Raw genomic sequence first — 25,647 nt, 5'->3', positions numbered from 1 at the left:
CGTGCTGCAATAGACCATTCCAAATTCGGGCGGTGAAAAGTGGCAGGACACGCTAGGTCGTAGGGACCCGCTCCTGTCGCATTGCATTTAGTTGCCGGCGCGTCTGTACAACATCTCACGAGCTTGGGATCATAAGTTGTCCATGTTGTCAGCGTGGAATGGGCTGATTCTTGAATTGCAAAAAGTTGCTGGCTCCGAGGTCCGAGGCTTGTATGAAGAATTCTGGAAGCACATTTGATTTTTGTAATGACCGACCAACCATCCATTCTAGAACAACTTCGATGCTCAGGCCCTTCTTGCCCCCCTTGCCTCTCGCCCGCTCGGCATCCGGGCCACCTTGTAGGCAGCTGAAGTTCATTTGATACGGTACAATTTGAACATTCGTCGCTTCCAGCATACTGTACCTATCTACCCAAGGTACATGTAGACATGACACCTTTCTGATTAGGTATGCAAGTGTCCGGGTGGGGGGGGGTGGCGGAATGTGCGAGACGAGAAGGAATATCAAACACCGGCATTGATAGCCTCAGCCCGTCAAATTTCTAGGTTCAGGCACGCCCGGGATTTTACGCTTAAGAATGCACCTTCGGAATTCGGAGGGTGATCTTCAGGGACGAAGCCGCCCTTGCTTGCCTTGCTTTGTTGTGCCATGATTTATTATTATTACCGTCGCCCTTTAATAATACGGAACGCATCGGTTTCGCCATTTAACAATTATATGCAGTCGGTCAACCGAGATACAATGTAGTCAATCCAGCTGCCTCCCCCTTTCCCTTCCTTCAGACTAGCATTGAAGTATTCGACTCATAAATCTCTCCCTCGTCTGTCCATAAACTTCTCAAGCTTCTATCCCGGCTCACATCCGACCCGGACCAATCAAGAATAAATACGCCACTCCACCACACCTGGCTAGCTCATCCCGATCCCGACGTCTATCTGCAGTGTCGATCACCAAGGGCTGATAACGATTAAACCACCTCCATCATCCTCGTTGTGCTACAATACCTTATCCCATCGTTGTGCTCCTTCGCCCACTACCTTTCGTTTCTTATACCGTTGTTCGATCTGATGGACTCCGCGATGGGCTCTGGCGTCGAGATCATGACTTGGTACACCAGCGTCCTCCAGACGGACGCTTTGCTCCCTGCCACAATCTGGGGCCTGGTTCGATGGATCGCCTTCTTTTTTGTAAGTGTGCAAGGGTTTGACAGTAACCATACATGCCCACCACCGACACATTGCTGACTTCGCCGTCTTCCAGAAACTAGCCAGCCTCTCGTTCGCCGTTCCCGTGTTCTGCCTAATCGTCTTCGACTTCTTTCTCTGGGTCTGGCGTCTGACTCGACCTGTACCTGCGCCTACACAATTGCAACCCAGCCTCGCCCAGCCAAGCGAGCAGGAACAAGGGCCGTCTTTCGCTACATCAACTGGCTCGTCTAACCCACAACATACGGGTCACAGCCAACCTTTTGCTGGAATGAAGCGAGCCGGCTTTCCGGCCACACCTGACACTTGATGATTTTCACAATGCGAGATTATCACAACGAGGTTAGACTACGGATGTGCAGCTTTACAATATAGCTTTTGTGCTACGAAACTTTCTTGGCCATATGTTTTTCTAAACCTGGGACAAAACCTTCAGCAGGTCGCTCGTAACGCCCATGGCTGTCACATCGCCACCAGCACCGGCTCCCTGAACAATGAGCGGGTTGCTGCCATATCGCTTAGTGTAAAAGCTAATGATGTTATCGCTGCCCTTGAGCGCGGCAATGGGATGTGATCGGTCGAACATCTCCAGTCCAACCTTGACGGACTTCGTAGCAACATCAATGCTGCCAACAAATCGTACCACCTTGCCCTGGTTTTGAGCTGCTGCCTTGGTTTCCTCCATCTGGGAGTCGAACTCGGGAAGCTTCTGGAGGAACTCGTCACCGCTGGCCACGGATTCTAGCTCCTTGGGGATCAAGCTCTGGACTGGGAACGAGGTGGGCGATTCGACAGGCAGACCAGCCAATCGAGCGAGAATAGTTAACTTTCGGGCCACGTCAAGACCATTGAGGTCATCACGAGGGTCAGGTTCAGTGTACCCCAGCTCCTTGGCCTTCTTAACTTCCTCGGACCATTTGCCACCAGAGCCCTCGAGAGGGGCAAACGAGTTGAAAAGGAACGACATGGTACCGCTGAAGACACCCTCAATCTTGGTAACCTCATCTCCGGTATCGACCAGGTCCTTGAGGGTGGAGATGACAGGCAGGCCTGCACCAACCGAGGACTCGTGATAGATCTTAGCTCCAGACGTGGTGGCAGATGTGAAGATGTCTTGCCAAAGGGTGTAGGAGCCAGAGAAGGCCTTCTTGTTTGGGGTGACTATGCTGATACCACGGCTCAAGAAGACGGGGTATGCGTTGGCAACATCTTGGGAGCTTGTGTTGTCGACCAGAACAACCTTGGAGGGAGCGGCGGCGAGGTAGTCGACGACCTTGGACAGGTCAAGCGGGGCAGCGGTAGAGGCGGCAAGATCGTTGAGGGCGCTCTCGTAGGGAATCACACTATAATCTTGCTTGAAGAGAGCCTTCTTGCTTGTAGAGATGTAGCACAGATTAAGTTTGGGAACCGGTCGGCGAGTCGCCAGTGTCTGTAGCTGAGACAAGAAACACTTGCCAACCCCTCCGGCGCCTGCAAGGAAGTAGGGTCAGAAATCTACCAATCCAATGCAAGTCCCACAGATCCGACTTACCAATGATGGCGACATATACTTGGCTTGTCGAAGACATCTTGAAAATTACCAGATTCAATTTGGTGTTTCAAGTGATGGTTGGTAGAGATTCTCACAAGAGAGCGTGGGGTTGAATGGGTATATTTCCCAATGTCTCTGGCCGATCGCGGGGCAACAGCGGCAACGGAATTTAGGGGACTGCACTGCTGGAGCTTAAACCTAGTGGGGCGTTGTTCACTTAAGGCACCTCTGCTGTCTACCGTGTAGCCAATGACATACAGTCGCATCAATGAAGGAAGATAGATACCATTCAACGGACTTGATGCTTTATTAATCCTCTAAACTTTTCGCCCCCACCATCTACTACTACCATGCCCCAGGATCCGGACCTCTACGGCCAACGGCCTGCCAAACGACAAAAGAAGGAGATTCCTCTATCGAGCTCGCTTGCCTTCACCTCCCAGCTTACGTCCCTCCTCTCGACGCCTTCTGCTGGCGCCCCAGCAGCGTCATCCGCATCAGGCCGGTCACGCTCTTCCAAAAAGAATGACGACCTATTCAACGTGAAAGTGAAACGGAAACAGGCTCCAACTTCAGATTCAAAGGGAGGCCCCGCCTCTGGTAAAGCCATTAGTCTCAAAGATGTCCGCGGCACCGAAGACGAGAAACATGACTTTGCCCAGGCGCGGCGCAAGATGCAAGAGAAAGCCCGTCTATACACAGCCATGAAGCGTGGAGATTACATCGCCAAGGAGGGAGAGACAGCGCCTCTAGTGGATTTCGATGCCAAATGGGCACTGAAAAATCCCGCGGACCAGGACGACGGATACCCAGATGTAGACAGCGACTCTTCCGACTCTGATAGCCATGATCCAGCAGACGACGAGATCATCGAATACAAGGACGACTTCGGCCGCACGCGACGCGGGACCCGCGCCGAATATGAGCGACAGCAGCGGCGGGAGCAGCGGAGGGCGCTGGGCGCCGAGGAGCTCGACCGCATGAGCGCGCGGCCCGAGCCCCCGAGAATGTGATATACGGCGACACGATCCAGAGCCACGCGTTCAACCCCGAGGACGAGACGTGGGACAAGATGGAGGAGCTGGCGGCCAAGCGCGACCGGGAGCCGACGCCGCCCGAGGACACGCACTACGACGGCAACGCCGAGATCCGCAACAAGGGCGTCGGCTTCTTCCACTTCAGCAAGGACAAGGAGGGCCGCCAGAAGGAGATGGACAGCCTGGCTGCGGAGCGCGAGACCACGGAGCGCATACGGCGGGAGCGGGAGGCCGAGAAGGAGAAGCGGAAGAGGAAAATCGAGGAGCGGAGGTGCAAGATTGGCGAGAAGAGGGCACAGAAGCTTGCTGGGGACTTTCTCGATGGGCTCGCAGGCGAGTTGGGCACTACTACTACTACTGCTACAGGGAAGGACAGCACGGCCGACGCAGATACAGCAAAAAGATAATGCCACCCAACTGCTTTATAGAGCCAGGTTGACGAAGTAGATGTGCATTTCGAAACTAGATATACCCCAGAGCGGCTCGAGATGATTTTGATATCGAGCAACCACAATACCGAAAGACAGTTTACAACGGAATCACCACTTCCTGGCCAACCGCTGATTCATCAAAGGAGGTCAACTTCGCCTTGAAGCATTTGTTACTCTGATATTCCTCTGTTGACAGGAACTGTAGTCATGTGTGAAGCATACGAATTGCCTCTCAGGCATTTGGCGTGCTAAGCACGTTCAGATCCTCACTCGGGTTGAGACGAGCTGCTGTAGTCAGCACAGTCGAGGGCGCTGAAATCCCGGTCGTCTGGAAAGGAGGGGATGATGTCTGGATGACTCCAGTTCCTCCAGCAACATGCTGGCCACGCCTATTTTCTGCCAAGCTGTAGGTACATAGTATATGGACCCTCACTTCCTCCCCCGCCTCTCTCCATCCACACGAAAATTGGAATTTTCTAGCAGACTTTGCACTTGTTGGTCGGGAGCCCGGCAGCGCTCATCCAAGTATTACATGCTACGGCATCCGCTACATATTATCGTCGCCGGCTGTATGCAGTCTTTCGTGATCGGTGAGAATTATATGTATGTATACCTACAGAGTTCCACCGCGATCAAGCTTTCTCCGAAGAGGATAGGATGTACATATGCGTGGCCGCCGGCTATCGGCTGGATTGGAAGTTGAGGCTCAAATTTTCTTTGCCCTCTTCAAGTGGAGCTGAGCCAGCCGGCGGAACTCAGGGCCCTTGAAAGTTGAGCGTTCAGGGATACCTGGTCGAAACGCTTTGCGTTCCTGCCATGCTGTTCGTGTCTGTGTGTTTGTGTGTGCGCGGTATTCTCGCGATGACGTCTGTTTTCTTTGGAATGGTTGGTTCTGTTTCTCCCGCCTTCCTTGGCGAATGATGCTGAGTTGTGAGTCCATCTTCCAATTCCGATGCAGATGTCGACCACTGGGCCCCGAGCTCGGACAAGAATAGTACATCCATCTTCCCACCATGGTCTGGTACAGGCCAACTGCCGTCCCTTCACGGATCCCGACATCTCTGATTGGTGGAGTCTCTCGACAGAGGCACGCATAGGGTGGCTCATGTTTACCTCCTTCAATCAATTGCATTCCCAAATGATCCATGAGTTGGTACGGGATAGAGAGTTACATGCTGTCTGCCACACTATCTCTGCCATCCTACGCTTCATCCGACCTCCCACTCCGGCCGGTGCTCTGCCGGCGCAACGATGGTGTTTCCCATAGCCCATAACCTTCAAGGCTCAGACATTGAGTTTCAGCTTCCCCGTCACTTGACCGGTTCAGGCCACACCATTTTGAAGTTCTCTTCTATGCGCGTGCATATGGGCAATGCCCGTTTGGCTCACACAGCATTCCCACCCTGCAGCCATGGAAGAAGAGAGCCGATGGACAACAATTGCGACTCCAGAATACATCTACTTTAACCGGGCGACCCGCCCAATACGTCTGGAAGCTACCCATGGATAGCCACAATAAGCCAATGGTTCAACCGAGTTCGGTAGGTAGCGAGTTACATTGAATGGCCACAATGGTATCGCAATTCCTGTTCTCGTTGGAGCACCAGCAGGGAACGATCTGGAGAAGAGATCGCCAAGATCTCGGTCGATCATGAACCTATCGGTCTTTCTAAAGAGAAACGGAGGGCGCCCTACAATACTGTCACCTACCGACCGGTCCTCAGCTCGCATGCGAGACAAGTGCTTTCACCGATTCCCAATTCTCATCGTGATAGCGAATTAGCGGGCCGGGCGAGTTATCGGCAGTACTTAGAATACTGATGAGGTAAATATCCACTCGCTGTAGGCTAAAAAGAGGAATCGTCGGTGATAGCTTGACTCTATTATGACCAACTACCCTAAATGGGCTGTGAGGGGGGGCATATAATACCGTCCCATCATCGGTGAAGGCGAATAAATTAATATGCAATAATCGCCGTCTTTTATGAGCTTCCATGACTGATGTGGTGATACGGGAACCACAATGGAACATTAGTCTTAATACGGATCGGAGTTTCTCATTCTAGTGGTAGTTCGTAGATGTGTGACAGCGTCTCCCATGGTAGCATGGCTAAACAATATCTCTTTCTCACACACTCACACAATCTCTCCCTCTCTCTTGTCGGTGCTGGCTTGTCGGTGCCGATACCCCGATTGCCCCATGGCGATACTAGTAATTGTTTACCGTCCGGCTTGTCAGATTAGGTGGTGCATGCAGGTGCAGTGCACGATGGTCTAGCTGCTGTTGGCCTGGTGTCGAGTTCGAGGTTCGAAGAGGTTGCCAAGACCCTGGCTAGGCCATGCCGCTCCAGCCGAAAAGGGCGTCTGACGGGAAGGCTTATTGTCGCAACTGCAAACAGTGGTGGTAAGAGCAGCACGGGAAGCAAAACAGAACCAAAGGGGAAAACTAGCCGTACGACACGGAGGGAAACAATCTATCTATAGCCGAATATATATAATTTGTCCCTCCTGATTACTCTGCACGCCCCGCAATAAACCTAGTAAGAATCCTTCAGGGGCTTGTAACACTGACTCCCGCTGAGGATGGGTTTTAACCCTTGAGCATTTTAACCCTGCCGTACAAATACCAAACATAATAACTACATAACCTCAGGTATGAACGCGCTCAGCGCTGGCTTTTTCTCTCGCTTCCAATGCGATCTGCCTGCAAGGTTGGTATAGCTGAGCTCAGTCCTTGGTCAGTGCTATACTTCCGTCTCCAATATGCGGTATGCCCTCAACAGCTGTACCACTGTCGATACACACTCTAGTACCCACAGTTGGGCGATGGCGGTTGGGGCGACCAAAGCCCACAAGTCGGATGGTGTTTGTTTTGGATTGCAACAGTCCATCGAGCGAGCTCGATCGGGCTTCACACAAGGGCACAAGCAGAGTCTGAGAGTAAACTTTCTCCTTTTTCCCCTTCACCATCTGCGGTGCAACGGGACAATTGGAGTTTATAGTCAGAAAGTCTAATCCAAACTCTCAGGCCGTACAGGCTCAGCAACACATGATTGGCCGGAATGGCTCGCTGGAGCGGATGGGTTAAACTGGGAAAGATCGACGCATTCGCACGATTCCAGGGTTCATGTTCCAAGGCGCCAGGGATGGGTGAGTGAGTTGCAAGGAACCCTTAGACTCGTTCCTCGTTCCTCCTAGCTCCTACCACTCAACTGAAAAGCTGCGCCCACCAATTAGCACTGGCACATCGCTTCACGACTTGAGGTAAAGTAGCAACGCAACGGGACTGGGTGCTGGGAAACAAGCTGCTGCGCGCTCGCGGGCACACTGTGGGCTCTTCGCTCTTCTCCTCTCTCTCTCCCTCCCTCCCCCAAGCATCAAGTCCGAAACCACTCCAGGAGTCAAGCCGTTCCCTGGTTTTGAATGGTCCGCCTCCTGCTTCCCAGTACCCCATCCTCCCACTTTCTCTGGTAAATGTGCTCAGTCGGTTGTTCCAATCGTGCAGTTCCAGCCCAAGTCCAGTTGTCCAGTCCAGTCCAGTCGGGGGTGGTTTAGTCGTCAAAGCCAGGACACAGCAGTAGAATCAAGCGCCCCCCAGCCCAGCCCAGTCCACCCGACCCAAGCCCAAAGCCCACTATTCTCGCACCGGCACACACCCTCTTGCTGACGACTGAGGTCCGTCCCCATTTGGCTGCTCGCACGTTCAGCACTGCCACTCTGCTGTTCCTGGCTTTCCCCTTCCTGTCAAACATCTTCCTCTGCACACCAAAAAACAACCCACGAAACCAACATTCGATTTGCGAGAGGCGAAGGATAGACTGGTCAATTCGAGTGTAACCCCCAACACGACGACGAGTCCAATTCTGGACAGGCCAGGACCGGCTCCAGCGTATATTCATTCGGCAGCACGACACGCTACTCAATCGACAAGCTCGTTTCATCGTCTTTCAATTGCTCATTCGATGCTGCAGTGCAGCCCCATGCTGTGAAAGCAGCATTCGTTCAATTCAACCACTCGACCCCAACAACATCCGACGCGATGAGCGGCTCAAAAAACAACGACAACAACAAGGCGTCCGAGATGGACCGATCAGGGTCTGTCCGGACGTCGGTACGGGTTTCGATTTCATCCGCGCTGGATGACGACGATGACTACGATCTGGAGGCGGCGGGGATTTCTGATGGGTTCCGACCGACCGAGATTAGCCAGAATCACCACGCGAACCCACCGCCCCCATCATCACATTTCGGCCCAGCGCCTACTTCCAGTCCGCCGCCACGGCCCTCGAGCATAACCAAACCTCATCGGCAACATGACTCCCTGACGTTACGACATGATGGAGCGACCGGGCCTACACATGCAAACCACCCGGCGCTGATGAGGACGTCCAGCGCTTCTACGTCGACGTCGAGTGCTGTGCGACCGGAGAGTCCATATGAGGGTCCTTCGGGCCCTTCTTTCCCTTATCAGATGTACCCCCAAAGTATTCGTCTTCAGAGGACGGCCAGTGTAACAACGGCATCGACCGCTGCCGTCTCCGAGGTATCGTCATACCACGGCCCGCGTGGTCCAACACATCCTTATCAGATGTATCCTCAAAACACGGTACCTGGGGTTGAAAGTACCGAGGACCGGATAACGCCAGCTCCGATACCTGTTGGGTTCCCGGGCGCGGCAGATCAATACCAAAGGCGGATTGGACCTGATGGGGAAGAGATTGCTGACATGATCGGACCGGATGGACATACCGAACAACTGCCTCCTTACACAAGATATCCGGAGGAGGCTTACTTGAGAAAGGCCGTTGCATTGGAATCAACCGCGCCCGCGCCAGCCCCAGACTCCGCTACACCAACTCCTCAAACTCAACCCCAACCCCAGTCCCAATCGTCAAGGCACGCGCCAAGCAGCTCCATACCAGGTGCTGGTGGACTGGGACTTGCAACACGAAACCCCGAGTTTGCCTCAACGGAAGATTTACATCTTAATGGTACCGATTCGCCCTTGTCGAGGCAGTCAATGAGAAGCTTCCAGACAGATGTTAGCCATCACGATATCAATACTGCCGCAACGAGTATTACCAACGAGAAGGAGAAATTGAACGACTGGCAAAAGGCAGCTAAGAGGAAAGTATGGGGAGTTGTCCCATGCTGGGCAATCGCCCTGACAGCCATCGTACTCGTTATGCTCGCAGTCGTCCTAGGGGCGATTTTGGGTACTTTCTTTGGCGGTAAACATCAAAGACCTCCACCCAGCCCACCAGCCAGCAGGTAAGTCATATATATCTATGGTTATATCGACGCTTAAATACTAACTAAATGTGGCAGTGATACTACACCGTCAGTGACACTTGACGTCGTGCCATGGCCTACACTTCCACCCGGTCTTGCACCTTTGGCCACTGGAGACTACACGCTACCTCTGTCTTTGGACCGTTCCCCGAGCACTTGTTTCAACGATACAACTCAGGCTCAAGCATGGAACTGTAACATCATCTTCTCACAGCTCACTTTGACAATCAAAGCATTAGACGATGAGCCAGCTACTTCACAGTATGCGGCAAGTTTGAGCTATAACAGCTCCCTGACATTGGCGAATAGTGTGTTCACGTACGGCATGCAACCCCCGTCTATTCAGGACGTGCAGTTGATACTGGTGAACGACACGAACGAGCCTGGGCGAGGTCCGGCATGGGCTTTTGAACTGCCATACAACAAGACAGTCATCATTCCTGAGGAACTTTTCCCAACAACGACGGCCTCGGTATCTGCTGCGATGCCAACTTCCGAAAGCACCGACAGCCCCAGATTCAGGCGAAGTCGTAAAGCTGCCGATTTCAGTGATCAATTCAAGCGGAAGGGAGTTGCGCACCCAGGAGACAAGCCTTGGATTTGCCATTGGGGAGGTACCCTCTTGGAGACCTTTATCTATGCTTCCCAGAACAGCAGTCGTAATCCGATTGTAACTGGCAGCTCTTCATCAAGTGTTGCTATACAGACCCCAAGTGTCAGTTACACAAGTCCTTACACTGGACCGGGTGACATCATGGGCAACCCTGGTTATCCACCTACTGCATATACGGGCGGCGATCCTGACAAAATACTCACGGAACCACCTATCGTGTCTACCACAACCGTCACTCCGACAACAACGCCCACGAATCCCTTCCAGGCCACGACGCCCACCTCGAATAAGTCTTCGTATCCTCGTGTTGTCAAACTCGAAGAACGTCGGGTGGCGGATGGAAGGGGACGTGCGCCCTTTTGCAGGCAGTACAACATCTTGGGAAACGGACAAGGTGCTGAACCGGTGGTGGACAACGAGGGGAACTTTGTGGAGGTATCCATCATTGAAGATGAGCGAACCTCCACTTCAGGATCCAACTCCAACTCCAACCCCTCGCGGCGAATCAGGAGACGCGATATCGAGAAGTACCTTGGCCACTCCATCGAAGCTCGTGATGTCGGAAAAGACATGAGCAACTGTGGTTGCATGTGGTGGCTTACTTAAGAAAACCGCCCATCTGTTCCTGATTCATCGTACAGAATATATCACGACCCAAAACATCTCACATACTTTGTATCTACTGCACAACATACTCTGGCGCAAACAGTATCATGTCATCTTTCTGGGAGGCGCTATGGGGTATTTTTTTATTTTCGTTTTATTTTTATTTTTTATTCTTACGACTGGAATGGAATGGCATGGCTATCTGGATATTGTTGGCTGCATGGAGCCAACTACTTGTGTTTTCCCTGTTGCACCCAAAGAAAGAACCGGCGTTTTATTGGCATTGTTAGAGCTTCCTCCCATCCTTCACGAATCACCCCGACACCTTTTTACATATCTTGTCGCTATTAGCTAGTAGTCGTTTGTTATACCTAGTTGGTGTGATGGCGCCCTGTCACGCATATCTTCCACAGCAACACATTTGAACGGTCTACCCCTGGATTACTTGGTTTTCACATATATACCGATAAGTGGAAATTATGTTTCCGTTGTTGGACAGAGGACGTTGGGCATAGGAAAAGTTGCAGTGGCAAAGACGAGCCTTGCGTCGTTCGTTGTCAGTATGCCTCACGGTTGCTCGGAAGCATTGCGTGGGCTTTGGGTCAGCCATGCAAAGAGCTAGGAAATCTTGTATATATGTGTCAAAAAAAGGCAAGCGCTGTGATATATGTAGTATGCCATACCCACAGAATTGAAAGTGGCTTATTGTTGTTCATCCGTTGTTGGTTCGTTCACTCATTCCTAGAGGCCAACATGTTCGTGTTCTCTTTTGAAGCTTAGCCCAGGGGAGCTGTTCACGTTGCTGCTTGGAGGGTCATGAGTCGAGGGACTGCACTGTAGCCCGTAGCGCGCCGCCGGCAGAGTCTTAAAGGCTCGGTATGTACATTCTGGCCTGATCATATGGTGCGGGCTCTGATATTTATTTACGTAATTTTTATATACCCTTGAGAGTACAAATCTACGTGCATGTGATGGTGCCATAAGCATCATATGTCGGTGGGATCTACCCAATGCTGGAGCAAGCTGCTCTAATGATTACTGTAGGGATCAGAAATAGAGTGGTATATTGCTTCATCCACAACTCGCGAAGCCATTTAGCTTTAAGGTTGGTGGTGGTGGTGCTTTCCTGGGGAAAACACGCGAGTCGCTAGCTAGGAAAACCTTCAGGCCGAGGCAGAGACAGGGGGCTTTCTATCAAGATGCAGATGTCTGAACGCGTCAATGTACTGGTACCGTAGGGGTTTTTGCCTTTAAATGATTTGATTGATTGGAATACCTAATTATTACTTCCAGCGCTTTACCGTTATTGCCTGTGTAGCTAATTTCCATACACGGTTCAACTTGCTCGACGCTGTGATTTCATAATGTGAGCCATCACCAGACGCAAACTGTGCCAGATGGTCCGATACGGCCATGAACGCTTGGGTGCCTGGCAGTATCCGAACCATACCTAGATTAGGCGAGTTTTGGGTTACCCGGAAGCCCAGAACAACAGGCTTGATGTATGTACTACTTTATCTCTTCTGTTAAATGTCACGATGTCTCCCGTCGCCAATCAACGACCGGTGCCTTCAGAAGTGAGAAAGTGGTTCACGAGGGATCCAGTATTGACTGGCCCAAGCTCCAGCTAGCAATTGAACAAAATTAGTGATTGACTGGCAATGACTAGAAGAGGGAAGGCTCAAAGGTTGTGTGGTTAGGCCGGCCAGAGCGACCTTTCCTCTTTTTGAAGCTGCAACCCCTGTAAACCTGCCCAGGTCCAGCACGTCCTGGCCTGCAGTCCACTGTCCACTGCGAAAGAAAAGCACAGACTCCAATCTTTCTGGGCCCCTCTCTCCCTCTCTATCTCCCCGTTCACCGCCAAAAATCAACAATCTCCCAACAGCGCTACCAGACTACTACAACTTCACACCTTTCCCGGTCCAAACCACCACTTCCACCTTTTTTCCTCTCCTCTACTCTTCGCAAGTCTTAGCCTGATTTGCCTGCTTCAGCCTTTCTCCTCGACCCTTTCCGACATAATATCGCCCATCATGCGTGAGATTGTAAGTCTGCCCTGCCTCTACCGAGCCTCTTGTTGACTCGGCCATCTTTGGACGCGTCCCGAAAGTCAATCTGATTGGCACCGACCCCTTGATTGCCCTTCCTCTATTTACCCCACCACCTTGTTTGCGAAGAAAAGGGCTTGCGACATTCGCAACACACGACCTCATCACATTCATTACCTGAAGAGAGAGGACATTAACTGACATGTGGTTTCTTTGCGATATAGGTTCATCTCCAGACCGGTCAATGCGTAAGTTGCTACCAACATCACCATATTCTTGCCAGGGGAATGCGGGGCTCACATGTTTACAACAGGGTAACCAAATTGGTGCTGCTTTCTGGTGCGTACCTACTTCGCCTTCTTCTCGCCCATCGATCGACCTGATTTCGAACCGGTCCAATGCGATATAAATACAAGCTACTGGAGACGGCCTCTCTACGTCGATCAGTTCGGGACATTTTGGGAGGGTACAGGATACTGACTAGTGTCCCATTATAGGCAGCAGATTTCCAGCGAGCACGGTCTTGACAGCAATGGAGTGTAAGTCTTCCCCATACAAAGTCACCTTGCTTCTCGCTGACAGTTCCGCTCGATAGCTACAACGGTACCTCTGAGCTCCAGCTGGAGCGCATGAGCGTCTATTTCAACGAAGCCTCGGGCAACAAGTATGTTCCCCGTGCCGTCCTTGTCGATCTCGAGCCCGGTACCATGGACGCCGTCCGCGCCGGTCCTTTCGGCCAGCTTTTCCGTCCCGACAACTTCGTTTTCGGTCAGTCCGGTGCTGGCAACAACTGGGCCAAGGGTCATTACACTGAGGGTGCCGAGCTTGTCGACCAGGTTCTGGATGTCGTCCGCCGTGAGGCCGAGGGCTGTGACTGCCTCCAGGGTTTCCAGATTACTCACTCTCTTGGTGGTGGTACTGGTGCCGGTATGGGTACTCTGTTGATCTCCAAGATCCGTGAGGAGTTCCCCAATCGCATGATGGCCACCTTCTCCGTCATGCCTTCCCCCAAGGTTTCAGATACCGTTGTCGAGCCTTACAACGCCACCCTCTCCGTCCATCAGCTGGTCGAGAACTCGGACGAAACCTTCTGCATTGACAACGAGGCTCTGTACGACATCTGCATGCGCACCCTTAAGCTGTCCAACCCCTCGTACGGTGACCTGAACCACCTGGTTTCCGCCGTCATGTCCGGTGTCACCACCTGTCTGCGATTCCCCGGTCAGCTGAACTCTGATCTTCGCAAGCTGGCTGTCAACATGGTGCCTTTCCCTCGTCTGCACTTCTTCATGGTCGGCTTTGCTCCCCTGACCAGCCGTGGCGCCCACTCTTTCCGTGCCGTCACTGTTCCTGAGCTCACCCAGCAGATGTTCGACCCCAAGAACATGATGGCTGCTTCCGATTTCCGCAACGGTCGCTACCTGACTTGCTCTGCCATCTTGTAAGTCTCTCCGTTGACAAATCTACTTGCAAAGATGTATGTATGCTAACATTACGTTCTCTAGCCGCGGTAAGGTTTCCATGAAGGAGGTCGAGGACCAGATGCGTAACGTCCAGAACAAGAACGCATCCTACTTTGTCGAGTGGATCCCCAACAACGTGCAGACCGCCCTGTGCTCCATTCCTCCCCGCGGCCTTAAAATGTCTTCGACCTTTGTCGGCAACTCAACTGCTATCCAGGAGCTGTTCAAGCGTGTTGGTGAGCAGTTCACTGCTATGTTCCGTCGCAAGGCTTTCTTGCATTGGTACACTGGTGAGGGTATGGACGAGATGGAGTTCACTGAGGCCGAGTCCAACATGAACGATTTGGTCAGCGAATACCAGCAGTACCAGGATGCTGGTGTTGATGAGGAGGAAGAGGAGTACGAGGAGGAGGCCCCGCTTGAGGAGGAGATATAGATGACCACTCGGGAGCCTCGAAAACGTCTTGAAGGGTCGCGGATCGCCAGCGTGGCCTAGATGGGTTCGCGGATATATCATACGCCTCGGTCATTTTCATCCCCCCTTACTTCACAGATTCCCCCATGTTCTTTCGCCGCTTCGACCTTCCGACCTGTTAAGATAATGCATTAATCGACTCAGCTTGGGTCTGTCGGAGGCTTTTGCGAGGCGTTTGTTAGATATACCTCTTTGGTGTCTTATGTTACTGAGAACAGTACAGGAGGCATCATTCATTGCCAGTAGTGACAAGAAAACAATTGACCTTCTTGTACAAATTAAAGTACTTCTTGTAATTTTAAGCCAACGCTCTATTCATAATGTGAAATCTTCGGTCGGGCTTTTGACCGAGGTTCTACTCCGTATGTGATGTTTCCATATCACATTGAACGATATGGATCATAATATCTATGCTCAATACTTGATTTATTCGGGCATCACTCCGTGATGTCCCATGTATTATATGCCCCATACTGGTCGCCGCATGCTATGCTAGTTATGTCTGTAACACCATTCTCAATCCATAGGTATGTAGTGAAGAAATTAACAAAATATACAACCCTTTTATATTTCAACCGTGTGCGCCTGGTAATGTAATGTGTTCTCGGATTACCAATCGGGTGCCGCACCACACCCGCCGCCGCCTGCCATGATCTGGATAGGCTTCTTCCTCATCATCTTTGCACCGGGGCCGTCATCCGCGAGCGGCCGGACGCCGGGCTTCTTGGCACGGTGGCCCTTGAACTGAATCTTTTTGTCGAGGGCGTCAAACTGGCTGGCGCCGGCCTCGCCCTTCTTGACCATCCACCGGGCGGTGCCAAGCTCGCGGTCCAGCTCGTCGACGGGCGGCAGCTTGATGTAGACTTGGGGGGGCCGCCGCCAGCGTCGTCGGCGCGCTCCTCGACGTCGAAGGTGGCGATGGACATCTTGGCGTCGTTGTTGCACGAGCCCGACGTGAGGTCGAAGTTGCGCTTGTGGAAGGGGCACGAGACCCAGGGGACTTTGGCGTCGCCACAGGGCTCCTTTTTCGGAAGTTGTGGTAGTAGCAGCAGCATCACCATCGCCGATGGGGGTGGTAGCGGCGGCCTTGTTGACTTCCTGGCCGATCAGACCATCCGACAGGGCGAAGGCGCGCTTGTGGGGACACATCTGCTGGGTGGCGTAGTAGCGGCCCCGGACGCGGAAGAGGGCGAGCTGGGTGTCGCCGCGTTTGATGGTGGCCGAGATGCCGTTGGGGGTCTCGTCGGCGCCCGCGAAGTACGACGCCTCGATGACGGGCTGCCACGTCGTTTGGGACCAGCGGCTCCGGAGGCCCTTGAAGTCCTCCCTCGCGGGCTCCTTGGCCCACATGACGGGCCGCGTCTGCTCCCGGTCCTTTTCGACCTCCATGTTGTCGGCTGTGTCGTCCGTGTTGGCGAACTGCTTGAACTTGGCCGCGATGGCCGGGTTGCGGATCGCCTCGGCCCACTCGTCGAAGAAGGTGTCGACGAGTTCGCGCATCTGCTCCTCCAGGGACGCGCAGAGGCCCAGCTTGTCCTCGAGGATCACCTCCTTGAGGTACTTGATGCCGCCGGGAGCTGCTCGAGCCAGCGGGCGGTGCGCTGCAGCTTGTCGGCCGTGCGGATGTAAAACATGAGGTAGCGGTCGAGGATGGGAATCACCTCCGTCGGCGGCACGTCCTTGGCCAAGAGTTCCGAGTGTTTGGGCTTGGCGCCGCCGTTGCCTGCGACGAAGATGTTGAAACCCTTGTCTGTGGCAATGAGACCGAAGCTGTAAAGAAGAGAGGGGACGTTGTCAGTGTATTTGCGTATACATATTTGACCGTAGGGAGGGGAAAACCTACTCCTTGTTCTGGGCTTCTGCACACTCACGCACGCAGCCGCTGACACCACCCTTGATTTTGTGGGGGGCGGATGCTCTTGTAGCGCTCTTCAAGCCTCACAGCCATGCCGACACTGTCACCGATGCCATATCGGCACCACGTGGTGCCCACACAGCTCTTTACCGTTCGCAGGGACTTTGCGTACGCATGCCCACTCTCCATGCCAGCATCGATGAGCTTGGCCCATATAAAAATCAGGTCCTGCTTCTTGGCTCCAAACATGTCGATGCGCTGGCCACCCGTGATTTTGGTATACAGGTTGTACTCCTTTGCCACCTCGCCAATGGCGATCAGCTTCTCGGGCGTGATCTCGCCGGCCGAGACCCGCGGCACGACGGAGTAGGTCCCGTTGCGCTGGATGTTGCCCAGGAACCGGTCGTTGGTCTCCTGCAGACCGTGGGTGGGCTTATCCATGACGTGACGGTTCCAGAGGGAGGCGAAGATGCTGCCCACCGTGGGCTTGCACGCTTCACAGCCGTCCGAGGTCTTGTCGTTACCCGCCTCGCGCATGACTTCGGGGAAGGTCTTGAGGCTCTTTACCATGACGATGTTGTAGAGATCGGCGCGAGAGTAGCTGAAGTGCGCGCAGACGTAGTTGGTCACTTCGTTGCCCATGTCCTTCATCGTCTTGTTGAAAATGGTCGTCACCAGCGGCATGCAGCCGCCACAGCCCGTGCCCGCCTTGGTGCAGGCCTTGATCTCGCCGAGGGTCTTGCAGGTTCCCTCCTTGACGTTGCTGACCACATCGCCTTTAGTGACGTTGTGACAAGAACAAATCTGGGTGTCGTCCTCGAGATCGGCGCCATCATCCTCGCCATCCTTCTTGGCCCCAAGGATCAGTTGGCCTGGCGGAACTTCCAGCTCCTTCTGATTCTTGACTATGGGTACAAGCTTGATATAGTCGCTCGTATCGCCGATCATCATACCGCCAAGCAAGTATTTTCCATCCTCTGTGAAAAGGTACTTCTTATAGATGTGCTGAAAGGGGTCCTTGTAAGTGAGGGCTTTGACTGGAGGCTGTGGGGTACCGTTGGTCGCAGACTTGTCCGCTCCCTGAGCGGCCGACTTCCTTCTAGCTGCTCTCGCAGGCAGATAGCTCGGCCCGTCGCGGTCAGCAAAGAAATCACCGAAGCTGGCCACGTCGACACCGAGCAGTTTGAGCTTCGTACTCAGATCTGGCCGCTTGAAGACTCTAGGCATGTGGAGTTTCGCTTGTGTGAGGTTGAAGGAGAGGACGTCGGCCATCTCCACGCCGGGGGCGATGAGGCCGAAGGTCTGATTATGCCAACTGGCGCACTCGCCAATGGCGTAGACATCGGGGACGTTTGTGCTCAAGTCGTCGTCGACGATGAAACCCCCTCCGCGTTCGGCGCAGTTGATGCCGGCAGTTCTTGCCAGGCTGTCCCGCGGGCGCACGCCGATGGCAAAGCAGATGGTGGAGCAATCCATCTCCTCGCCGTCCTCGAAGGCGACCCCTATCACATTGTTCCCCTCGTCGGTCTTGATCTTGGCGACGCGCCTCCGGAGCAGGATATCCACACCGAGCTCTGTGACCTTCTCGATGACGAGCCCGCCGGCGTCGGCGTCTAGTTGTCGGCTCAAGACCCAGCGGTTCCTCTCGATAAGCTTCACTTTCGAGAAGCACTCGAGGTCCATCATGGCTTTTGCGGCTTCGAGGCCCAGCAAGCCGCCGCCGACCACCATCCCGACGGTTTCCTTCTTGGACTCGCCAAAGGCGATGAGCCTCTCCAAGTCGTCTATTGTCCGGTACACGAAAACTCCGTTCGCGTCGTGTCCTGGTGTTTGCCTGGGTAGTATAGCATCCGAGCCAGTGGCCAAAACCAGGGTATCATAGGAAACGACATCGCCATTTTGACAAGTGACTGTTTTTCCATCTGCATCAATGGATGTGACTAGGGTATTAACATGATAGCCGAGTTGGTTTTCGGGTGCATGTTTCGAGTACTACAGGGCCGATTAGCAAGCCGTCTTCCCCAAACGGCAACCTGGGGTTTCGTGTAATATAGAGGGGCGACGCACCCAGTCTTGTGGGTTTAGGTATAAGTTCTCGACCTTGCGATGGTCGAAGAAACTCGTCAAGCCCACTCTGTTGTATGCTAAATGCGGCTCTTCGCCGATCACTACTATGTCGTATTCGCGATGTCGCGCATCGAGCTTTAAAACTTTCTCTCTGGTAATCTGGTTAGACGAAGTTGAAAGCAGGCATCTTTTTGTCCATGGTATCATTGACTTACATGAAGGCTATACCCACCATTCCCAACCCGACCACCACCAACTTCTTTCGTGGATCGACAACCATGTTGCGTGGTCCGGCGAGAGGCAAGAGAGAAAACTATCCTTTGACGAAGTTGCGTCACGCAGTCGGCCAGCTTACGAGGCAGAGTAAGTGTGCAAATGCTGTGTTACCTTTCGTTGTAGCCAATGTTGGCGCTGGAGAATAAGCATGGAATGTTTGGGTATTATCTTGTCACAGGATTAGAAAAGAAGAAAGAGAAGAGCTGCAGATAATTCACTCGAAGCTATGTGCATATTGCGCTGAGGATTCACTCGAATATCAGCTTAATCTGGGATGGGATCGAAGCCCTGAGATGTGCATCTCCGCGACACTGATAGTCGTCAGGGGACTCCAGCCGTGGCTGGGGGGATCCTATTGGATGGGAAGGCAGAGCAACATTGGTCTGGATCTTCCCCCATGGCGGGAATACCACAGTACGACCCCGAGGAGGGTGTGTTTTTGCCTTCTCCGGCACCTCGGGATTTCCTGTACCTAATAATGCAGGCAATGCGTCATGCGGTTTGCGGAAGGGCGGCGTATTACCTCGACGTGCATCTTGATAAATCGAGCCATTGTTGATAACAGAAAGTCGAGATAAGTAACGCCTCGGCCAATCAGAACGAGGCCTTAGCAGAAACCCTTTGCTTGGTTCGGTTAGGTAGCGTGGCAGGTGCAGTACCGCGGAGAAGTGAGAGCGCGGAGGAGAACGGATTTCCTACAGTGGGGTTCCCTGTCCTCGAGTTACTCGAATTGCCCCCGACTGTTGCTGCCCCTTGACCTTTGGGTAAAGATCATGCCAATTCAAGCCGAGTTTATCAGAGGACATGAGTCAATCTGGGCAGCCATGGATTACTCACGTTCGGATAGATTCGGGCCTCTGTGACTTTAGCACTCAATCTCCAATCCATCCATGCGGCTCCTGCGGCTTCAGCAACTCCGCGCCAATCGTCGTCCTTTCCTTAATAATAGACGCACGGCGTCAAACGCCTCGGAACTCCGTCGCCCCATAGTCGGTGGTCTTTCTTCGCATTGTGCTCGCTGCCGGTCTCGTTGCCGTAGCTGGTTTTGCCGTGTTTTTGTGACATCGTGAAACCCAGCCTGACGCAGGTATTGCAGGCGCAGCGCTTGCTCTCCGCCGCTGTGTAGCCCACTTGCGCCATTTCTTCTCTCACCACCATACCATGGCTTCACATGCCCGGCCACTCAGTGATACCGAAGGATCCATCGAGCTTCATGCTGTGTCGTATGCCTCAACTATAGCTTATGACTGATATTGGACCTCACTTCTGCTTTGGCTGCGTACACAAGCGATTTCACGAGTTAAGCGTGTACATTGGCATGTTGCTGAGCTCTGCTGTGGAATCCCCCTTTTCAGGTGTTACGGTAGCAAACGAATATTAGAACACCTTCTGGATGGAACTGATTCCTTCCTTGTCCTGGGAAGTACGATTTCAGCGTATAAATTTAGTGAGAATATATAAAAATTGATACAATGTCAGAGTCGCGCAGGGGAAACGCGGTGTTGGTGTTCGCTTGCCATCATTCAGCACAAGATCTAACGCATGTGCCTCGAAGCAAACTCACGAGAGCGTTGGCAGCATGATAACGGTCAGATGAGGATTTTTAATAGATAGACAGTGTAACTCGTCGCCAGAGTCACAGATAGTGTCTATGTATCTCGTAGGGCGGTTGCCTCTCCGTCGTCCTCGATACAAACCCCGACAATAAAATGACTTTGGCATCGAGCTCGTCAAGAATCCCGTAATTTTCTCAAGCACAGATATACGTACAAGAAGTCCTCAGATCTACCTCATACAGCCCGCTCATTCCTCTCTTTCCTTTCCTAGCTTATCTTCGAATCTCATCTCTTCCTAAACCCGGGCATCGATTCCTCCAAGAGCGGCCATCTTCAAACCCCCATTCCCCATCCACAGCACCATGGACCTTAATCTGTGCCGGATTAATCCATGGCCCATCTTGGCCGTAGACTAACCAACTGCCGACAACGACGCGATGTTCGCCCTCGAGATAGACAACGGGCCCCAGACAGGGTCTTCGACAACGGAACCGCGACAACCGAATTTTCCCGTTAGTATGCGCATCATTTCACGGGGTAAGTCGCCAGCAGGGATCCTAAGGTGCGGTACCCGATCGCTCTGAGATAGTCCGTGGATCGTCGTCATAACGACGCTGCCCGCTTCCGGGCCCTGCTCCGGGGGGCCGTTGGGCGCGGATGTGGATGGTCGGTTTGCCGGCGACGGCACCGGCGCACAGGGCTTGGCAAATACGGCCGAGAAGGTTACGCATTTTGGCAACTTTGTGTTGACGAGGAAGGAGTTATGCACATAAGACCCGTATTACAATCGTGACGGGCTGGGGGATTCACTTTATCCGGATTCTGATACTGATAGTGCGAGGGCTTGTTGCATTTATTTTCTAAATACAGCACATGGGAACGAGCCAATGGCCGCCTTCAAATACAGCTCAAATAAGGTCCCTTGAGGCTTCTTATGAAATTTCCACAAAGCTGTTGTGTTCAAGATGCTTCGTGGTTCTTATGGAACTGCTCTGTTTTTTTCTGAGCAAGCTACTGGCACAAGAAAGAACGCCCAACAGAGCAATAAAGACATTGTAATGTCCTTCCTCTGAGCATTGTAGCATGGAAGAGCTTTCTGGTACCGGGTAGGGACTACCGAATCCTAGATGACAACGGGACGGCAAAGGAATAAGCCCACCCACTTGTCATTGCGCAATCCAGTCCCCCGATTCTCTCAAAAAATTCTGCTTGAAAGAGATTCTGCATTCAGGCAGTTCCGAGTAGACTGAGCATAACAGAATCACCTCATTTCCCATCTCACGCGACAAAGAAGCCCCGGCGGACACTGTTCATCTAACTCAGTAAAGACAGGCGGCATCACGTCCACGGCAGCCCGGAAGGATAGAGACGGGAGACACGTATTATTGATTACCTGCAGCCATCAATCATGACAGATCACTATAAAAAATAAAAAAAATAAAAAAATAAAAAAGGGTACGTCCGGGGCTGCCAGGATGTTCATACTTTCCATCTGGAGTTTCAAGGCTATTCTCGTAACTGACCGACTGACAGTCAGGCCTCATGTTGATCATGGCATCTCACCTGCCGAAGAATAAACAAAAGTGATATGATAGATGTGGAATGAGGTGATGAATTGTGAGGTTTCGGTTTCGAACGCTGGGCTGCACGGGCCACTGGGATTTCAAGTCTTCATCGCATGCCCCTTGCCGTTTCAATATTGAGAACCTCACGGACATGCCGAACGGTCCATAGGGATTCGGCGGGCTGTGATAGGAGGAGGGTATCGGAAAGGAGGAGCCACCGCCTAACCAGACCGCCCCAGCCACCACCGATGCAATCCATGGAATCCTTGGAATTGCTCCAGAATCCTTCTCGTCATCTTGCTTTTGGCGGCAGCTGATGCAGCTGAGATCCAATATTTCTTCTTCCGCATATCTGCTGCATGCCCGCATGGCGCTCGTGTTTCGAACGGGCTGACGATGTAACCTCGGACCCTTCGAAACCCCCGCCCAAACAGGAAAACTTCCAGAAGGCTGAAGCTGTGGAATGCCGCTAAGACTGACTGAAACGTGTCTGCATGTGTGTATCCGTACAAGCTGACGGTAACTCTACCTCTCATTACTGTGCAGGGTCATCGAACAGCGAGTGTGTGTTTGCGTAGTTCCATTGGTTGCTGTTTTAAGAAAATCGAGTTTGCCTATCTGAAGATTACTGGGTGATACTAAAAGAGTTCGAGAAGCGCCGGATCCTGTCGTCAAACGCGGCTCTCTACCGAGTGAGTGCTCACCGCTATGTACGAACGAGATACCACAATAAATGTTTTTAGCGCAAGGAGATTTTTCGCCGGCTCAAGGGATACCGTAAATACATCATTTACGTCCGTTGGACTGGGATACCGGGGCACGTGGAGCACAAGGATAAGGATTCTTCTGGATGCGTCGTACGTAATCGTAGAATATCTGCTTGTTCCACGCGTCTACATTCATCGTAGGTTACAATGTTTTGATACTGTTTACCTACTAAGTCTACAAGTTCCTGAAGGGGCTTCAGCATCACGGGTTCCCGGCGGCCTACTCAAAGTACTCCAGGTTCAGGTTACCTAGTGTCACCTAATGGGGCACTTAAGTATGTAGGTAGTTTACCTCTTCTCTTAGTCGATACGTTACTGTACCTAGGGTAGGTCGGGAGGCCAGACCGGGGAGAAGGCGTTCGTTGGTCGTTGGAATTCAACCTTGAGCATTGATAGAAAAACCACCGCTATTGCTTGATTGCACTGACCGTAGTGCCCGGTTGCTTGCCACTTCTAACTACTACGCTGGCCAGAGAAAGTCACTTATTAGGCTGTTTCCCCAATAACGTTCAAACAAACCCAAGAGCAAGCCTACGGCGTACTGATTGGCCCCTACATCTGACCTGCGTTAGACCGTTGGGGAATCGAAAGGTGGTGCAGATTTACCTCGTTGGCCAGCGTTGTCATACACTGGTGCGGAGACTCCCAAGAATAACATATCGTGTCACCCTTTGTGTGAAAAGAGAAACATCAGATTGCTTCGACTCAGGCACGTATTCCCCACGTGGAAGCGGACCGGTAAGACCTCCCCGGTCAAGATCTGAGGGTTCAGTCAGGTTTCTCAAGTCCAGATGTATCATTTCAGTCAGTCAATATTCTATGGAAAGGTCTACACGGTAGCTTTCGCACAGATAGTCCAAGAAATGTCGCTGAACTCTACGAGATGTATCGAAACAAATATTGGTACAAGGTCTTGCCTTCGTGGTATTTCATTATCATCTGGTCTCTCTGCTTACCAGCACGACTAGTGGTAGCTTATATGCAAATACTCTCATCTTCCCACGATAGACTGATTTGAAGGAGGTGCACAAAAGAGCAGTACTACAGTTCAATCCTGGGGTTAAACCTATGTATGCCTGGCCGCTCTCGTGACCGGACGAACATCCGTAGCAAAGACGTTTAAAAGTCTCGTACGACGACCGGTACCACACCCCAGGGATTGAACTGTACTATACGTATGCCTACCTCTAGATCCATCTCAAGACTTATTGAATTGCTTGCGCGACGGGAACATTGTGCAACGGAATGGTCCGTCCTTTGAGGAGTGTGTCGGAACAGGTTTACTGGGATCTTCCGTGCCAATCACTACCGCATTCTCTTGCCAGGACGGCTCAGGACAATATGATATGTAGCTCTGCTGGCATATCTTGGACAAGAGATATGCTGGCCCCATTCAACATTCAATCGATAGCTTGGTGTTTAATCCCAAACTGGCATGTATGCTCCGATGTGATCCTGGGCTGAAAGCTGGACCCCTTGACTTGATCGCTTGATCGTTTGCGCACCGGCAACTTGTAACTATCACTAGCAGGGATACTTCCATGCATAGGCTTAGGCCCAGCCCAAATCAGCTTCCTACAGAATGTACAAACATTTTATCCCTGATGGACGGTATCTCCTGAGCTTCGTATTCTGACGGATTCATCCATCATGCATAACTATCAATAACCCCGGTTTGTGAGCCCTGGTCACTGTACTGACTGCTACGGAGTAGATAGACCGGACTTCAGTATACCGACAGGAGGTACAGTAGGTATGTCGACCGGTAGCCGTCTATAGGAAATAGCAGGGCACCAACATAAGCTGTCAGTGACCTCTTGTTAGCAAGGGTGCTGCCCCTACGGTATAAGGTTGGAAGGTAAGTACATGTAGACACTTGTGATGGAGCCATTGCAACAGCTCGAAGAAACCCTATGCATCTCCGTCGTGATTGCGCGCGATCATCAGACAGGAACAAGCAACATGCTGGTTTGAGGCAGAGTGTATCAAGACTTGATAGTGGACGAACACATATCGATTCGGCAGACAGACAGTATGGACATGGAAAGTTGAACGAGAGTGCGGGCCATCTCGAGAAGAAAGAAAGAGAGAGCAAACTGGGGTCTGGGCTGGCTGGCTGGGTTCTAGGTGTCCCATGAACTGATCTGCAGGCCGCTAAGCTAAAATAGCGACCTGCAATTACTTAAGAAACCAACCATCAGAATCCCCTCGCCTGTTCTGTCATACGCTGCCCACGCTGCGTGCCTCTCATGTTCAATTATCACTTGCCTACGGCTACTGCACTCTCTGCATTGCCGTCTACGGAGTACATCTTGCACTGAATTGATCCGTCTTGGAATACCTAGCCTTCCACCACGATAGAATGTATGTATGTAAGTAGGTACTTGGCATCAACAAGTAGTACACAGTAGCAGCTGGCTGAGTCGTAGCAAGTAACTCACACGTGGGAATCAGCCACTAGGTACGGTGCAAAAGCGCATTACTTACCTCCGCCTGCGTGCCGTCACTCGTCGATCCTTTATCAGGGCCCCCCCATAAGTGTTCCAGAACCGTGCAAGTCTGGAAAGTCTAGGGAGGAACGAATGAATAGAAAGAAGGGGGTTTTTGCGAGAGAAATCAAGCAGGATTATTATTATTATTACTACTACTACTATCGTTGACTGGCATATCGATGGGGTCGATTATTATTCTTTTCTGCCATACCATACATACCCCAAGTATACCAGTACATCTCGAGTCGAGGTCCGAAACTTAATTCATCGAGCACCTAACTAGAGCAACGACCGCCTTGCCTGCCCCTCCTGGCCAACCCAACCCAAACCAGGTCACCGACAACTGACTGACAGCTTTCTCCCATCC

General features: G+C 52.2%; 8 protein-coding genes across 8 annotated transcripts; 5 read left to right on the top strand and 3 right to left on the bottom strand.

The window, feature by feature from the left end:
• Nucleotides 1-1,080: 1,080 nt before the first annotated feature.
• Nucleotides 1,081-1,516, top strand: PG994_006284 (uncharacterized protein; the record flags this gene model as incomplete). Its single annotated transcript, XM_066857693.1, has 2 exons — nt 1,081-1,188; nt 1,262-1,516. The coding sequence occupies 2 exons, from the start codon at nt 1,081-1,083 to the stop codon at nt 1,514-1,516; spliced, it is 363 nt and encodes a 120-aa protein (XP_066716962.1).
• Nucleotides 1,517-1,618: 102 nt separating this feature from the next.
• PG994_006283 (Homoserine dehydrogenase) lies at nt 1,619-2,774 on the bottom strand (the record flags this gene model as incomplete). The annotated part of the gene is made up of 2 exons (XM_066857692.1): nt 1,619-2,676; nt 2,738-2,774. 2 exons carry the CDS (start codon nt 2,772-2,774, stop codon nt 1,619-1,621), a joined length of 1,095 nt encoding a protein of 364 aa, XP_066716961.1.
• Nucleotides 2,775-3,087: 313 nt separating this feature from the next.
• Nucleotides 3,088-4,181, top strand: PG994_006282 (uncharacterized protein; the record flags this gene model as incomplete). Its single annotated transcript, XM_066857691.1, has 2 exons — nt 3,088-3,746; nt 3,773-4,181. The coding sequence occupies 2 exons, from the start codon at nt 3,088-3,090 to the stop codon at nt 4,179-4,181; spliced, it is 1,068 nt and encodes a 355-aa protein (XP_066716960.1).
• Nucleotides 4,182-8,244: 4,063 nt separating this feature from the next.
• On the top strand, nt 8,245-10,716 carry PG994_006281 (Glucan 4-alpha-glucosidase; the record flags this gene model as incomplete). Its single annotated transcript, XM_066857690.1, has 2 exons — nt 8,245-9,476; nt 9,534-10,716. The coding sequence occupies 2 exons, from the start codon at nt 8,245-8,247 to the stop codon at nt 10,714-10,716; spliced, it is 2,415 nt and encodes an 804-aa protein (XP_066716959.1).
• A 2,033-nt stretch (nt 10,717-12,749) lies between these two features.
• Nucleotides 12,750-14,663, top strand: PG994_006280 (beta-tubulin; the record flags this gene model as incomplete). Its single annotated transcript, XM_066857689.1, has 6 exons — nt 12,750-12,761; nt 12,989-13,012; nt 13,078-13,103; nt 13,262-13,303; nt 13,360-14,205; nt 14,270-14,663. The coding sequence occupies 6 exons, from the start codon at nt 12,750-12,752 to the stop codon at nt 14,661-14,663; spliced, it is 1,344 nt and encodes a 447-aa protein (XP_066716958.1).
• A 648-nt stretch (nt 14,664-15,311) lies between these two features.
• PG994_006279 (nitrite reductase) lies at nt 15,312-18,904 on the bottom strand (the record flags this gene model as incomplete). The annotated part of the gene is made up of 4 exons (XM_066857688.1): nt 15,312-16,425; nt 16,574-18,549; nt 18,625-18,775; nt 18,840-18,904. 4 exons carry the CDS (start codon nt 18,902-18,904, stop codon nt 15,312-15,314), a joined length of 3,306 nt encoding a protein of 1,101 aa, XP_066716957.1.
• A 935-nt stretch (nt 18,905-19,839) lies between these two features.
• PG994_006278 (uncharacterized protein) lies at nt 19,840-20,040 on the bottom strand (the record flags this gene model as incomplete). Its single annotated transcript, XM_066857687.1, has 1 exon — nt 19,840-20,040. The coding sequence occupies one exon, from the start codon at nt 20,038-20,040 to the stop codon at nt 19,840-19,842; it is 201 nt and encodes a 66-aa protein (XP_066716956.1).
• An 853-nt stretch (nt 20,041-20,893) lies between these two features.
• On the top strand, nt 20,894-21,229 carry PG994_006277 (uncharacterized protein; the record flags this gene model as incomplete). Its single annotated transcript, XM_066857686.1, has 2 exons — nt 20,894-20,993; nt 21,042-21,229. 2 exons carry the CDS (start codon nt 20,894-20,896, stop codon nt 21,227-21,229), a joined length of 288 nt encoding a protein of 95 aa, XP_066716955.1.
• Nucleotides 21,230-25,647: the final 4,418 nt, after the last annotated feature.

The sequence above is a fragment of the Apiospora phragmitis genome (genome assembly GCF_038363925.1).
Source record: "Apiospora phragmitis strain CBS 135458 chromosome Unknown utg000006l:1.0-5683423.0:1.0-5690449.0, whole genome shotgun sequence".
Classification (NCBI taxonomy): Eukaryota; Fungi; Ascomycota; class Sordariomycetes; order Amphisphaeriales; family Apiosporaceae; genus Apiospora; species Apiospora phragmitis.
Note: the sequence above shows the minus strand (reverse complement) of the source record. Positions and strands in the feature narration are given on the sequence as shown.